This window comes from Brachycentrus maculatus, unplaced genomic scaffold (genome assembly GCF_059751285.1).
Source record: "Brachycentrus maculatus isolate JH-2025_06_01 unplaced genomic scaffold, ASM5975128v1 h1tg000420l, whole genome shotgun sequence".
NCBI lineage: Eukaryota > Metazoa > Arthropoda > Insecta > Trichoptera > Brachycentridae > Brachycentrus > Brachycentrus maculatus.
The window spans coordinates 93,749-111,315 of record NW_028281168.1 but is presented as its reverse complement, the minus strand read 5'-3'; the positions used below and the strand labels follow the sequence as shown (position 1 = coordinate 111,315).

Sequence of the window (17,567 nt, the reverse complement as noted above, 5' to 3'; positions counted from 1 at the left end):
TCAGCGTATTTTTTGTTGTTTTCAATATATAAACCTATTTTGATATATTTTAATTTCCCGACCCAAATGATTTCTTAGCAGAATACACCCGATGCGTATTATACATGTATATTATGTATGTACGAGAAGCAGCAATTAGTGTGTGAATGTGAGTAACCTATATTACATGGTTTTATATCGAATCGGAGGTATGAGGTCACAAAGAAAGTAGAATGATATCAAAAAACATACTTATGAGTAAGAAATTTCATCCGGTCGTGAGAGATTTCTCGATACAGATGTGCGAAAATCGACGTACGATATAGTTTATGGCTGTGAGAAATAACACGGAGCTATTCTCTACACCTTTGTAATGTAGATTGTTTATAAATATTGTGAGCTGACTGTATTCGGCCACTCGTTGCTGCGGTTCAGTCAGATTAAATAGAACAGAAAGAAAATAGGAATCACACATTCCTTTTTCTTTCAAGTTTCATTCAACGGTTAGTGATAAAAGCTATCAAAAGACGCTATTCACAAACAGTAAAGAGTTAAATATCTGGTCAGTTGCTGTTGCTTGCAACAGATGGCGTTGCCATTGCAAAAAAAGGTTTTTGTCATTTTTTTATCAGTCACAAGTACATATAATAGAAACACAAGAGTATTCTAAAACGTTGATTAGATTTACATACATTTACACACAATATATATTTGTAACTGTGTGTGTGTGTATATATATATATATATATATATATATATATATATATATATATATATATATATATATATATATATATATATATATATTTATATATATATATATATATATATATATATATATATATATATATATATATATATATATATATATATATATATATATAAATATATATATATATATATAAATATTTATATATATATTTATATATATATATATATATATATATATATATATATATATATATATATATATTTATTCAATATTACCCTGGACTGGTACCTAAAGCGGAGGGCTGATCACCCTTTTCTCCATGTGTTAACGATCAAGATAACACTGCGTTTATATGATGCAGTGCCCTATGCACCATTTAGGTGCGGGTAGGGTTTGAAGAAGAAGAAATATGCATATTGTATATATAACGGTCTACATGCCTCAAACATCAGTCAGTCAGTCATTGTCCGTTATTTGCGTTTTTCAGCATTTTAAGAAATAAAAACTCTGGTCTAAATTTGGTCGTGTCAGAATTTTAAATAGCTTCATTCTGGTGAAAAACTGGGTGTGTTGGATGTGATGTGAATGGGTGATGAGTCAATAGGACTTCCAGAATACCTGATCACGGACAACTAATAACGAGAGATTCAGGATCAAATGAGACAATCAATGTGACATTTTTTTTATGAATTTTTAAATTTTATAAAATTAAACAACTTTGTGGTAACCCCTTTTCATTGGTTTAACCAACCGGTTTCGACAAGAACCTTGTCATCATCAGGGTTTATGGACTAACTTTTAAAACATTGAAATACTCATTGTTAGATTATAGCTAATTACCCTTTATTCATACTTTCATATGGTGTACGGAGGGCGTGAATGTTATTGGTATTGTAAGGGAAGGGTTACGCCCCTCTTCCGGGTATTTACATAACTAACTAACTAACTAACTAACTAACCATCACGCCGCTTCCCCGCAGGGGTAGGCAGAGAGAATAGAGCGCCACACCACTCTGTCCTTGCAAACATTCTTCGCCTCTTTCACGTTCATGCATCTCCTCATACATACCCGCCGACTGTTACGACTCCTAACCTGACCACTTTCAAGTATTTGGCATACCTGATCGTGCCATGTTTTTCTCGGTCTTCCTCTGCTTCTTTTCCTGCTAACATTCGCCTCATAAATTTGTTTTACCGTTCTTTCGTTACTCATTCGTTCTACATGTCCAAACCATCTCAACACACCTTTCTTAATTTTATCGATAATGCTTATCTCAGCTTTGCATTCCTTCCTTATTTCACTATTCGCACATCTATCATACGTCGTTTTGTCGCAAATTCTTCTGAGAGATCGCATTTCGACTGCATTCAGTCTACTTTCATCCTTCTTTTGCCAACTCCATGTTTCACTTCCATACATTAGAGTTGGATCCAGGACTCCGTTGTGCACTGCCAGTTTAGCTTCCGCTGATAGGTTTTTATTTGCTATAACCGATTTCAGTGCACCATTCACTTTGTTCCCAGCATTCCCTCTCCTTTCTATGTCTTTATCAATCTTTCCATCCCTAGAAAACATACTACCCAAATACACGAAATCATCTACCTGTTCCAAAATCTCTCCGTTTACCGGGTATTATTATATGTAAAATTTTAAAAATGCAATGTTACAAATACTGTTTTATTTGGTTACTCATTAATGGTTCTCTAAAATTTCTAAATATATATATATATATATATATATATATATATATATATATATATATATATATATATATATATATATATATATATATATATATATATATATATATATATATATATATATATATATATATATATATTAATCTTTTTATGCTCTGACTACCCCTACGGGAAAGTTAGTTAGTAAGTCAATAAATATGTAACGAACTCTAGAAAATATTTAGTTTTCAGTTTTAAGCGCAGGTCTGGGGCCGCTCAAATGAAGTATGTAAAGTATTTTATTTATTGTTTCGGCATTAACTTTGTGGTAAGACATGTTACAATGATTAAAGAAAACACTTCGTTTTTTACCACTTGAATTTTTTTATAGACTACATGTTTCAGAAGTTAAACTTCCATCATTCAGGTTTGTATAATAACAAAGATAACAGTTACTATACAGACCTGAATAATGGAAGTTTAACTTCTGAAACATGTAGTCTATAATAAAACTCAAGTGGTAAAAAACGAAGTGTTTTCTTTAATCATTGTAAGTATGTACAGTATAAGATTAAGACCAAGCGCATTTAAGTGAAAGTAATTTTTTATAGCGTTATGATTGTCCCATCAAATGTCACTTTTCTCCGGCGTGGTCGCGTTCTGCGTCACGTAGCGCCGTCACCGGCTCAGTACCCGGATCACATAAAGACGAGCGTCAGGTATGACCTCTTGGGAGTCGATTACCGGCTTTCTTTTCTTGCCAGCCGGAAATTTCACCGGCTGTGACTAATTTCGACGTCTCCTCTGATTCGGTTGGTGTGTATTCTGATGGTATAGTCAGCGGCGAATGAATTACTAATCTGGTTCAACGTATAGTGTGTCCGCAATGAAAGTGCACACTAATAATATTTAAAATAAAAAATGGTAAAACAAATTTAGAGATATGGAAGTAAGCATGGAGTTGGGAATAGAAAGATAAAAGACTGAATGCACTTGAAATCTGTGGCAAAATATTGTAGATGTTTGAATGGTGATAAAAGGAAAGAATGCCAGTCCAAGAAAAGCATTATCGATAAAATTAAGAAAGGTGTGTTCAGATGGTTTGGGCATGTGAATGAAGAAAGGACAGTTGAAAAAAATATGAGGCGAATGTAGTTAGTAATAATATAATAATAAAACCCTTATCCGCACCCCAATGGTGCATAGGGCACTGCTTCATATAAACGCAGTGTTATCCTCATCGTTTACACATGAAGGAAAGGTGATCAGCCCTCCGCTTTAGGTAATATTGAATAAATATTAGAGTGAAAAAATCACTTATATTTATTTGAGCCCCCCTGGGAATCGAACCCGGGACCTCCAAAACGGTAGCCGAGCATGCTGACCATTACACTACGGAGGCGGACGAAAGTGTACTAGTTAGTAATAGAGCAGAGAAATATCGACGAAAACTTTGTTTTTCAAATACTTGAAAGTGTGTTTCAAATACTTGAAGTGATCAAGTATTTCAAATACTTGAAAGTGAGGGTCAGGAGTCGAAATAATCGGCGGGTATGTATAAGAAGATGCATGAATGATTAAAACGCCAAGACTGTTTTCAAAGACAAATTAGTGTGGCACTCCATCCCCTCTGCCTACCCCTGCGGATACGTGGCATGATGTTTGGTCAATTTTTATTAATGATAACATGAGTAATTTACCTAGTAAAATCGAAATTAAAAAATAATTTACAAAACTTTTTTATAAATGCATTTTTTTATAAATTTATATAAATATATATAAATATATATATATATATATATATATATATATATATATATATATATATATATATATATATATATATATATATATATATATATATATATATATAAATATATATTTATATATATATATATATATATATATATATATATATATATATATATATATATATATATATATATATATATATATATATATATATATATATATATATATATATATATATATATATATATATATATATATATATATATATATATATATATATATATATATATATATATATATATATATATATATATATATATATATATATATATATATATATATATATATATATATATATATATAAGGTTTTATACACACAACGAAGGTTTCATAGTCCCAAAATTTAACAAAAAATATGGTAGTCGAACACTGCAATATATCATTCCGAACATTTTTGATTTGTCGCCGACGGATGTTAGAGGTTAAAATAAAATATGGGATATAAAGGAATGGGTGAATGATCAAGAGTTAATTCTATGAAAATAGTAAAATGCTTATATTCTTAAGTTTTCTCTCTTTTTTGTGTGTATATTAGGTTAAAATGGTTAAAAATAATGAAAACTGTATTAAAATTTTTTATTGTTTTTAACCATTATTTTTTAAATATAAAATATTTCAATTAAATTAAATTAACAATACATTTTGCGTACAGACTATACAGATCGCTGAACGTGAATTTGTTATACAGCGTTATGTAGGGCGGCGCATGACGGTATGTACGTAACTGACCGTTACACCTTGGTCATGGGTTCAATAAAGCTCACCAAATTATTTATAACTAGCCAACTAACCATCACGCCGCTTACCACAGGGGCAGGCAGAGAATTAATTATAATGTCTACCGGTTTTGAAGCTAACCGCTTCTTTATCAAAACTGATTAATATTATTTTTTGATATCTCATCGAAGATAAAGAAGAATATGGAAGTCTGGACATTGACGGGGCTGACGACCGTCATAGGCTGGTTTAAGTGATCACTTTGCATATTTGTAACATTCACCAATTCTATCCATTATTGACAACCACACTACTCAAATTCTTGGAAGTTCTAAATATATATGAATCAATTTTGAAACATTATTCTTGAATCACTAGAACTTCATTAGAGACGTCCATTGGAGAGATGAAATAAGCTTTTTATTGAACAGAAAATCTTTGATTAGTATGTGAGGTCCGAATACTGGATTTTAATCACACACATGAGAAACGCCAGAATATTATGATTATAATCACACACGATTATAATCACATACATGATTATAATCAGGTGTGTGATTATAATCATGTGTACAATATACTTGAATGTGGTCAGGTCTTGAGTCGAAATAATCAGCGAGTATGTATGAGGGGATGCATAAATGTGGAAGAGATTAAGATTGTTCGCAACGACAGATTGGTGTGATCCGATTGTTTTTGCCTATCCCGGCAATGAAGCGTCATACTGTTTACTTTATTAGTTATTTATAATATTAGGTATGTTTAAAAAATATACGATCACCACACTAAAGTTCGATGTCTCTTTTTTCAGAATCGTCAAAAATGTTCGGAGGATACAGAATTATCCCGAGATCTTGCGAAGCCAGCCGACCCGCGAGAAGAGACAAGCTTGGCCTGACGAAGAGTGGTCCAGCGGTCTGCATGTTCAACCACGAGTGTACGCAGCGAGATGGTGACGTGGTAGGGACTTGCATGGACGGCTTCCTCTTCGGAGCTTGCTGCCAGCTGTATGGAAAACAGGGAATCCGGGATAACGCTGTCATCTCTGGAGTCGTAGTATCAAACAACAATCATCTCTTGAATCCAGATCTCCTGACACCTGATAAAGAACATACTGTTATAAACGAAGATGAATCCGACGATCTGCACCAGCTAGCCAACTCCTACTTCAATCCGAACGCGGCCAAGCCTAGCTTGCTAACAACAACCCAAATATACTCGGAACAGACTTCAGACAGCGTAGCTAAAATCACAAATGCTCTTCTACAAGGTACTCCGAATAAAGAAGACATCATTATGGATACAGGTGACATTCCAGAAACATTATTTAGTCACAGCACTATTTCGCATGAAGAAGCAGACACGGTTTTGATAAGCCAAAACGGTGAAGATATTGCTGAAATATCACGCCCTAGCGATTTCTCCGCTCCTGGAAGTAATGTTTATAATATGCATACTAAACCGTCGCTTCAAGATATGACAACATTGCCATCTAACGCTTACAATACGCATAGACCAGTCGCAGACACGACAGCTACAACCGTCGATCAAGCGTCCTGGAAAGATTCTTCAACAGCTATGGATGACATCGCTGAACAGAAGTACACTATGACTGCATCAGCTCCCACGAAGCAATACCCTCAGTTTACTGAAAAACCTGCGTATCAAAAACCTGGCTTTAGACCGAAGCCAGTAACGACTAAAGAACCAATTAAGGGGCATTTTGTTTTGGTGCAGACCGTTACAAGACCTCCACATCCTCTCAAAGCGTCTGTTACCAGCGCTGATACTAACCAAGAGATTGCTTCAATTCAGTCTATTGTCAACATGCTCAATGGATCTTATCCACCAACCGTTTATGATAGTCAACCACCGCCGGTCCAAAATGCTGAGAATGATTTGTACACAACCACGACTCTAAAAGCACCTTCAACTAGCTATGTTTATAGCCCAGCTGTTACAAAGCGTCCAGGATATGTTTCCACGTATCCTGAGAAGTACGGATCAACGTCAGGATTCTTCACAAGACGACCTGTTATTCGAAATACAACGAAACAACCGGAAGTCGTAAGCACTGGGCATTATGGATCTTCAACTCTATCGTATGACGATTATTGGGGATCTCCATCCACAGAGAGTCCGAAACCACCATCAACAAGCTACGTTTACAGTCCTGTGCCGACAAAACGACCTGTCTCAAATATTCACAACGTCGGACCGAGCTACGAAGTCTCCAGCGCTGGTCCTGACAATTTTTCTGGCGTGACACCTACAGTCATTGTGTTGAATGATATCAATAACTCGCAGTATGAAAATTATACTCCCAAACCACCTAAATTCCCTATTCGATACCCGGTAGATACAGATGAAAAAGAAGATTACGCATCTGTTACACAAATATCACCATTGAAGGGAAAGCCAGTACATCCAACTCTATCAAACAGTCACGTCGTTTCATCTACTAATTTGGTACATTTTGATCAAGAGGATAATGAGCCGTCAGAATCTAATTACGGACAAAATCAAAACGAGAAAAGGCCCCAGTACTCCACGTCTGAAAAACCATCGCCAACAGTTCTGATCACCCCAAAACCAAGTATTTTGACTTTTCCAACAATGACACCTTCTCCACAGTACCCAGTTAAAGATGGTAGTGCTCAACCTCAAACTGAAGAACTTACCGATTTCCCACCGGTTAGAAATCCAGGCGGATTCCAGTCGACAAGCGGAAGACCAGAAACGGTTTCGAGTACCACTTATTCTGATTCAACATTAGGAGTTGTCAACAACAATTTCTACACGCCCAAACCAAACAAGCCTTCCACTGAAAGCCGACCAAATTCCCCAGTCACAACTCCACCAAAGAAAAAGAAACCAGTCCAACAAATCGTTCTGAACAACGTAATTTCAAACACCAATGTAGTTTACTTTGATCCTTTAAGTAATCGACCATTCGTGCCTGCTTCATCTACACAAGGAACAAATAACGATACAGAATCAACAGCAGCTCAGATAGGAGAATATTCTTCAACAGAATCCCAGTTACAAAATACTCCTGAACAAACTAATGATAACTGGGCGCAATTCTCCACATTGAGGATACCGACTACAGCTGTGGTCATAACACCAAAGCCAGTGGTGACTGTCGGCCAGACTCCAGTGATAACTGATGCTCAGCTATCACCAGATGAAATGATGAACTTCCCTCCAGTTAGAAATCCAGCAGGGTTCGAATCTTCAAGTGGAAACCCAGACACTATATCGAGTGTTACTTCTTCAGGTTTAAATGCTGGATATGTACCGCAGATTAACATTGATTTTACTTCAAATCCAACACGACAGCCATCGAGTTCTTCCACGCCTGCTCCTAAACCTTCAAAGCCTCCAGCTGATGAATGGATCAATTTCCCACCGGTGAGAAATCCGAATCTCAATGCTACAGGACTCGTCACCAATTCCCTGGTGACTTCCAACATTTCAACTACAGACATAATATTCCAAGAAGTCGAATTCACCACACCACCGATGCTCTTCCAAGAGGACGACGAACTCAACGACAAGATGAGTTTGTTCGTAAACAAAATCGTCGGCAGCTTCCAAGACACCTTCCAAGAACTCCACGACATCGTCATTCTGGACAAGACTCAAAACGTCTCGACGACGACGAAAAAACCTTCGGTGGTGTCGACGAGAAAGCCGACAACGAAGAAGCCCGTTAGAGGAGGAACAACAACGACGAAGAAGCCGAGAACAACGAAGAAACCAGCGAGGGTTACAACTACAACCGGTGCTCCTTTGACAACGGTTGTGACCCAGCCGCAAACCACAAGGAAACCAGCGACTCGAGTAAGATTTGAAAAGATTCAATATTTACCCAGAATTAAGTTATTTAACAAAACCTAAAGTCATTTAACAAAATCTTCTTCTTCCTAGCTCCATCCCAGCTTATCGTCTTTGTAGACTGCTGGGGTCAGCTCTCCTCGTCCTCAGGTCGTAGGTCCTTCTATCATATACAACGTGACCTAGGCCATGCCTTCGAATCACGTTATCTCCCTGCAGCATCCATAAATTCTTTGTTCTTCCTCTAGATGTCTTTCTAGAAAGATCCATCGTTATTTTACGAATCCAAAATAATAATAAAAAAATCCTTTAAATAACATTTTAAAGTTACTCACAACATTCTTGATTGCGTCCCAATCGTTGTTCACAAATCTGGGTTTCTCCACTCGGGAGTTATTTTTATATTCACATCTCAACAGAGATGAATAAAAATACAGATGTCTGTGTATTTACAGGGCTTACTACCTGTCAAATATTAGTTCAAGTTATCACTTTATACACGTGTAATATTCACGATTCCACCCATGATTGACAACCACACTATTTAAATTTTTGAAACTCATGTATTCAAACGTCGTATCTAAAATGATGTATGCATCGAACAAAGAAAATCACAAAGCTTTTAGTGGTATTTACCAAGTAAAATTAGGATATATTACAAATGAAAACCATAATTGCTTGGCTTTAGGTTGAGACGCCTATAATATATACAACCTCTTTAAGCTTACATTATCAAAATACCAGCTAAGCCGACCATTAATTATTATTAACGGTCGGCTTGACTGGTATTTTAAATAAATGTTTCAAATTGTTTTTACAGCAAACCACGACCACTGCTAAGCCTACGAAACCAAGAACACCATCAACGACAACGACAGTATCTACGACAACAACCACAACGGAAGCTGCCGTGGTAGAGGAAGATGTTTACACCACGGAGACACCTAGCGGAGAATTCAAACACCGTAAGTCAATCCTCCTTCTCCAAGCACAAGAGCTTAGTCTTTTTATTGGAGAGTAACAGAGTAACTAGTATTGAGATATCGCTCACTCCTTTCAACAACGTCATATATCAAAAATCGTCAATTTTCAGTTGTGCGTGTTTTTGGAATGGCCAGAAAATGTACTATATCCCAGCAAAAGAGGTATATTTTCAACTTAATATTTACCCGCTACAGGGCAGAAAGTGTTGTTTTTGCATTTTAAAGAAAATGTTTTGTTTAATTATTTTTTTAAATAAACCATATATTTTGCAAAAGGAGAAAAAACCTTTAGATTTTACCTGAAAAGATGTGTTGCACAATAAAAAGTTCAATAAGTGGCTTGATATTTATTTTTAATACATTGTGTTATATTTTTAAACTTTAAAAACGTTCTCCTGAAAAATCTATTTTTTTATATTTATGACGTTCTTGAAAGGAGTAAGCAATATGTAAAAAGAAGATATATGAACTTGCAAATGAATTAAATTATAATATTAATTTTTTGTAGCTACATCAAATACATTTTGTCCACCAGTGTAATGGTCAGCACGCTCGGCTAGTGTTCTGGAGGTCCCGAGTTCGATTCCCAGGCCTGAAGCGGAAGGCTAATCACCTTTCTTTCATGTGTTAACGATCAAGTTGCCACTGCGTTTATATGATGGTGGTCTGCCCGGGAGTTGTCTACCTTGGGGTTGGACGTGCAGTGTAATTTGGGGGAGTCTGGATGGTTCCATTCTCTTTCGTGCGCATACCATTGTCTCCTACGTTGCTTTCCCTACTTAACGACATCTTCGATCTCGCATATTTCTCTTTTCCTGGTGTTCCTTATTCTAACTCTCAGACTCTTGCCAGATATGCTCCTTGGAGTTTTCATTTCTGACACTCTTAGCGCATTTTTGTTGCTTTTAATTTTAGTATCGTTTTCACCAAAAGGAAGGTTATTATATCGTGGGTATACTGACAAAAAACGTTAACTCTAAAATCCCTGTTTAAATACCCGCTTTTAAACTTAAAGGTGAATTTACTTAAAAAACCACATATCGGTAATGTAATGGCACAGGGGAATATCTGTCACATTGTTCATTTTCTAAGTTTGTTCCACAAAATGTCTAAAATAGTGTATTCTATTATCTGGCAAAAAGATAAAGCTGTAGTTGCAACACTTATTTAGTTTTATTAAGATTTGTACATACAAAAATACATAAAGCAAATGAGTTATTTAATTTCACAAGTTTGTTTTTGCTCTCCTGTAAAATTTGGTCTGAGACAGATATACCGCTTTGCCTTTACACTACCGATATATCGCTCACTCCTTTCAAGAACGTCATTAATCAAAAATTGTCAATTTTCAGTTGTGCATGTTATCGGAATGCCCAGAACATGTACTATATCCAAGCAAAAGATGCATATTTTTAACTTAATATTTACCCGCTATAAGGCAGAAAATGTTGTTTTTGCATTTTGAAGAAGGTATTGTTTAATTATTTTTTTTTATATATATTATCTTTTTCAAATGGAAAAAAAACCTTCAGGTCTTACCAAAAAATATCTATTGCATAGTAAAAAGTTCAATAAGTGGCTTGATATTTATTTTTAATACATTGTGTTATATTTTTAAACTTTAAAAACGTTCTCCTGAAAAATCTAGTTTTTTGATTTATGATGTTCTTGAAAGGAGTGAGCGATATGTATATGACATTTCAAACTACTTAGTGTATTTTGCCAATTTATAGAACGATGAAAACGTTATAACATGCATCATCAAGTCAAAATTCCATAATTTCGAGTTAGCGTTTTTTGCCACTATATATTTATTTATTTTAACTTTATGTACAGAAAAGATATAAGTTCATTGGCGGGCTTATTGCTAAAAAGCAATATTCTCCAACCAACCAAAAACAGACTAGTGAAATTGGTCAAAACGTTTGATACCATATATAGCTGTTTGCAATCAGAGGGTAGATAGTACTTGAACATTAAAAAAAAATTACATGTTGGTGATAATGAGGAAGGTAAAGGGAAAAGGGAGTTTAGGGAAGAAGGTAGAGGGAAAAACTAAGGGAAGAGGTTTGATGGACAGTTAGGAATCTAATGATAAATAGTAATGTCTCAGACGTTTCTTAAAAGTTATAATATATTATCTGAGGAAGTAATACTTGATTGCTCTGACCATATATCGTAGTCATACAGTGACCAAGTGCATTTTTGACAAAAACGTGATCATTAACTATTTGATATCTTGCTAGCTTAATATTGCCCTGAAAACATCCCAAAGGATTTTAAACTTGGAAGTATAATATATAGACTTGTTAAAATGACACTGCATTGATGTTTATTTTCTTGCCAAGCAAAAGTGACTTAAATGTTTTCGTTGTGTTAGTTGGTCACTTTTCCCTGTGCGACTACGATATGTATATACATTTGTATGTAAAAACAAGGCTTTTTCTTCATGTAACACGGTGGAATGGCGTTCCGACACCTTTTTTACAGATATATTTTTTTTAAATTTTCTAAATCAGTTAGACGAAACAATTTTTTTGCTTACGTAATTACAATCTTTATTATACAATTCGTCAAAATGATAAAAAATGATATTGAAATAAATATTTAAATGATATTTTGATACATTTTTTGTTAAAAATGACTAACTGCATTGATGTTTATTTTCTTGCCAAACAAAAGTGACTTAAATGGCCCTCCTGAACATTTAACGTTTTGGTAGTTGGTCACTTTCTCCTGTACGACTACGATATAATGTAAAATATGTTTGATTTTTCAGTCTGTGGCGTTCGACCCATGGTGAAATCGGGTAGAATTGTCGGCGGAAAGGGAGCAACGTTCGGTGAATGGCCATGGCAGGTGTTGGTGAGAGAGTCGACCTGGTTGGGGCTGTTCACCAAGAACAAATGTGGTGGAGTCCTGATTGCCACGAGATATGTCACCACGGCAGCTCATTGTCAGCCAGGGTGAGTGGAAATTCCAGATGATTCCAGATGATTCGAATATCACATACTAATATAAGAGTTTCTGCTCAATAAAAAGCTTCTTTTCATCTCGTCAATAGATGTCTCAAGTGAAGTTCTAGTGATTCAAGAACAAGGTTTATAAATTGGTTGATGTCGTATACATAGAACTTCCAAGAATTTGACTAGCGTGGTCGTCAATAATGGGTAGAATTGGTGAATGTTACACGTGTGTAATGTGATCACTTAAACCAGCCTATGACGGTCATCAGCCCCGTAAATGCCCAGACTTCCATATTCTTCTTCACATTTGATGAGATGTCAAAAAAAAATATAAAAAAGATAGTTAAAGTGTATATTTATTATATCTTCATAATGTTTTTGTCATCAAGATTCCTGGCTTCGCTGGTAGCCGTGATGGGAGAGTTCGATATATCGGGAGATCTGGAAACCAAGAGATCTGTCACCAAGAACGTCCGGAGAGTCATCGTCCATAGGAACTACGACGCAGCCACCTTCGAGAACGATCTTGCAATACTAGAACTCGAAAGCCCAGTGACCTTCGACAGCCATATAGGTAAAAAATCTTTCATTATGTATCTCAATCTTCTCAATATCTTTGTATTTTTAAATTTGACATCTCCACAAAGATGAGATGTGGTGCTACAGGCGCATGTCGGGGATTCATCGGTGGAAACATGTAGGGAGCAACGAGCTATAAGTAGGGCTGGGGAGTCTAGATGCTTAATATGCTTATAAAGTAACATTTTAATATATTAGTATGAGAAATAAATAGACTTTGTTTTTTGATCCACTCACATTTTTATAAACAACCAACTAGTTTTGGCAAACACTTGTTGCCCTCTTCAGGGTTTAATTTATGACTAAAAGTTATACCTAAAAAGATCTGTTCACAGTAAAAACTTCAATAAGTGGCTTGATGTTTATTTTTAATATAATGTATTTTACATATTTTCAAACGTTAAAAACGATCTCCCGAAAAATCAAGTTCTTTGATATATGACGTTGTTAAAAGGAGTGAGCGATATGTAAATTGTAACTCATGAATAATAATGAACTGTAATGTGGATGTTATAGCAAACATCACTCACTCCTTTCAAGAACGTCATAAATCAAAAATCGTCAATTTTCAGTTGTGCGTGTTTTCGGAATGCCCAGAAAACGTACTATATCCCAGCAAAAGAGACATATTTTTAACTTAATATTTACCCGCTACAGGGCAGAAAGTGTTGTTTTTGCATTTTGGAGAAAATGTATTTTTTTATTTTTTTTTAACTATACTAAATATTTTTCAAATGGAGAAAAAACCATCAGGTTTTACCTAAAAAGATCTGTTGTACAGTAAAAAGTTTAATAAGTGGCTTGATATTTATTTTTAACATTGTGTTATATTTTTAAACTTTAAAAACGTTCTCCTGGAAAATAAAGTTTTTTGAAATATGACGTTGTTAAAAGGAGTGAGCGATATGTAGATTGTAACCTATGAATAAGAAGTTAGATTGTAATATGGATGATATAATTGAACTAACTTTTCAGTTCCTATCTGCCTACCCCCTGACGAGTACGATTTCACCGGAAGGATGGCAACAGTAACCGGATGGGGAAGACTGAAATATGGCGGAGGTGTTCCGTCAGTCTTGCAAGAAGTTCAGGTAAGTTCAATCGCTTCTACAAGACTTAAATTTCTCTGTTTGAAGACGCCTTAAATATATATAAAGAAAGTATGAAGAAATAATAAAAGTACACATGTGAGATAAATATTTTGTCTAACGGCCAAAATATTTTGAATTTTGTTTGGTAGATAGTGTTTGTCCGCCTCCGTAGTGTAATGGTCAGCACGCTCGGCTATCGTTCTGGAGGTCCTGGGTTCGATTCCCAGGGGGGGGGGGTAAAATAAATATAAGTGATTTTTTCACTGTAATATTTATTTAATATTACCCTGAACTGGTACCTGAAGCGGAGGGCTGATCACCTTTCCTTCATGTGTATACGATCAAGATAACACTGCGTTTATATGAAGCAGTGCCCTATGCACCATTTGGTGCGGATAAGGATTTTTATTTATTATTAGATGGTGTTTTAGTATTAATCAGTCTTGATAAAGAAGTGGTTAGCTTCGAAACTGGTAGACATTATAATTATGTTATAATAAAATATTTATAGTGCTTTTAAAACAAAGTTACATTTTAATTATATTCTTTGATAAGGAGAGTGTTTTATTACCATACCTAAAAGTGAACAATGCTTATTTTATTAAAATTAAATAAATAAATAATAAAATTTTATAAATAATATAACAATGTTTATGATTGAACAATGTTTTTGGGTAAATCTAAAGTGGCTTTATTTTTTGTTGATTAGCAGTCACAGTCAAAAGGGATCAGGGATGATGAGTGCTTGGAAACATATTTAATGACGGACTTTTAGAATATTTATAGTGATTTTAAAAAGATACATTTTAATTATAAAATAGAAAATCGCAAAGTTAGTGCTCCAGATATGAATTATACTATCCTCATCATTATAATATTGATTATTTATTGATTCGGCATTAACTTTGTGTAATGACATGATTATTTTATTAAAATTAAACACTTGAATAATCCACTTTAATGAGTTTTATTTACAACATTTTGAGTGTGTCCAAATACTAATAATAATATAAGAGGTTCTGCTTAGTAAAAAGCTTCTTTACATCTCACCAATAGATGTCTCTAGTGAATTTCTAATGATTCAAGAACAACGTAGCGGAATTGGTTCATATATATATAGAACTTCCAAGAATTTGAGTAGTGTGGTTGTCAATAATGGGTAGAATTAGTGAATGTTACACGTGTGTAAAGTGATCACTTAAACCAGCCTATGACGGTCGTCAGCCCCGTAAATGCCCAGACTTCCATATTCTTCTTCATCTTTGATGAGATGTCAGAAAAAATAATATGAGTTTTTTTTTATATTTACTAGTTTCGAAAACGACAGATGTTTTCATCTTCTGGTACAAATTAAAACATTTTATATTATTTATTGATTCAGCATTAACCTTGTGGAATGACATGTTGTTTATTTTTTTTATTTTTACCAGAAGATGAAAACATCTGTAAGTTGTCAAAACTAGTCGTATATATAAAAAAAACTCATTAAGTGGTTTATTCAAGATAATTTATTTTTAATAATCTAATAATAAATTCATCGTTTACTTTGTGTAATGCCACCAAAAAAAACAATACTTCATGACTACGGGTATTGATATATATCGTAGTCATACAGGAGAAAGTGCATTTGGTACAAAAACGGTATCATTGACTATTTGATATCTTACTAGCTTAATATTACTCTGAAAAACATCCAAAAGGATTTAAAACTAGGAAGTATAATAATAATATTGACTTGTTAAAAATGACTAACTGCATTGATATTTATTTTCTTGCCAAGCAAAAGTGACTTAAATGTTTTACGTTGTGTTAGTTGGTCACTTTCCCCTGTGCGACTACGATATGTATATACATTTGTATGTAAAAACAAGGCTTTTTCTTCATGTAATACGGTGGAATGGCGTTCCGGCGCCATTTTTCACGGATATATATTTTATTAATTTTAAAAATCTGTTAGACGAAACAATTTTTTTTCTTACGTAATTACAATATTTATTTATATAATTCGTCAAAACGATAAAATGTTGTATTGAAATAATATTTTTATACAATTTTTGTTAAAAGTGACTTACTGCATGGATGTTTATTTTCTTGCCAAACAAAAGTGACTTAAGTGGCCCTCCTGAACATTTTACGTTTTGTTAGTTGGTCACTTTCTCCTGTACGACTACGATATGTATATATTTGATACGAATGTGTATTGTTATTTTTTTCAGGTGCCAGTAATAGAAAACAGCGTATGCCAAGAGATGTTCCAAACCGCAGGACATTCCAAGATCATTCTCAACTCCTTCGTATGCGCAGGATACGCCAACGGTCAGAAGGATTCATGCGAGGTAGGTACTCACGAGGACAACATGCGGGCGAATGCCTTGTTCAGTCTTGTCTCCATATTTTGGTATAGTCGCTATGAACTATAGCAAAAAAAGTTTGAGGACCGCTGCTATCGGCGATTCTGAAATTTTTTTGCGAAAGAACCATTTAAAAATAAAATATTTGATGGAGCGCTAAAATGAGCAAACCGCTAAATTATATTCATTCTTTAACTGTATGATGTATTATTTTTAATCATTTGATGAAAATCTTACAAAAATGAAAATCTTTCGCTATTAACTTGTACAGAAATATATAAAACAACACGTATTAATACACAATGCAAAAAAATGTGGGTTTTTCTCCTTTTTTTTCATTTTTAAATTTATATAATAAAGAGAAAATAATATACATAAATATATGCTAGATTAAAAAATAGTAACATGAAAGAAATTCAAAACGGTGCTAGGCCAGCCCCAACATAAAATGTGTCTTGCAATAGAAGCAGAAGAAGACCGGGGAAAACTTGGCATGATCAAGTATTTCAAATAATTAAAAAAAGGCAGGTCAAGAGTCAGAATTATCGGCGGGTATATATGAGGAGATAAATGCATGAGGAAAAGACGAAGATTATTTGCAAAGACAGATTGGTGTGGCGTTCTATTATCTATGCCTACCCACGCGGGGAAGCTGCGTTAGTTAGTTTTCATCAATTTACAGTTTTTTTACGTAATGTTAAAATTATTTCCTTTTCATACTGCAATTAATCAAAATATGTTTTATTTCTCGTTCTCTATTTTGTTTTCGGTTGTTTGGAAGATATTGCTTCTTAGAAATAAGCCCACCAACGTAGATGTATTTTCTATATCAAACAAATAAAAATAAAAAAAAATTA

The 17,567-nt window shown here is 34.3% G+C and overlaps 1 protein-coding gene across 1 annotated transcript in view; it reads left to right on the top strand.

The window, feature by feature from the left end:
• LOC148302713 (uncharacterized) overlaps positions 1 to 17,567 on the top strand; it is a 50,000-nt gene that overhangs the window by 29,232 nt on the left and 3,201 nt on the right. The window contains exons 2-7 of the mRNA XM_088271146.1: positions 5,712 to 8,746; positions 9,561 to 9,705; positions 12,503 to 12,689; positions 13,079 to 13,263; positions 14,244 to 14,359; positions 16,576 to 16,695. Coding sequence (XP_088127272.1) covers positions 5,712 to 8,746; positions 9,561 to 9,705; positions 12,503 to 12,689; positions 13,079 to 13,263; positions 14,244 to 14,359; positions 16,576 to 16,695 — 3,788 coding nt within the window. The remainder of the gene's footprint in view (positions 1 to 5,711; positions 8,747 to 9,560; positions 9,706 to 12,502; positions 12,690 to 13,078; positions 13,264 to 14,243; positions 14,360 to 16,575; positions 16,696 to 17,567) is intronic.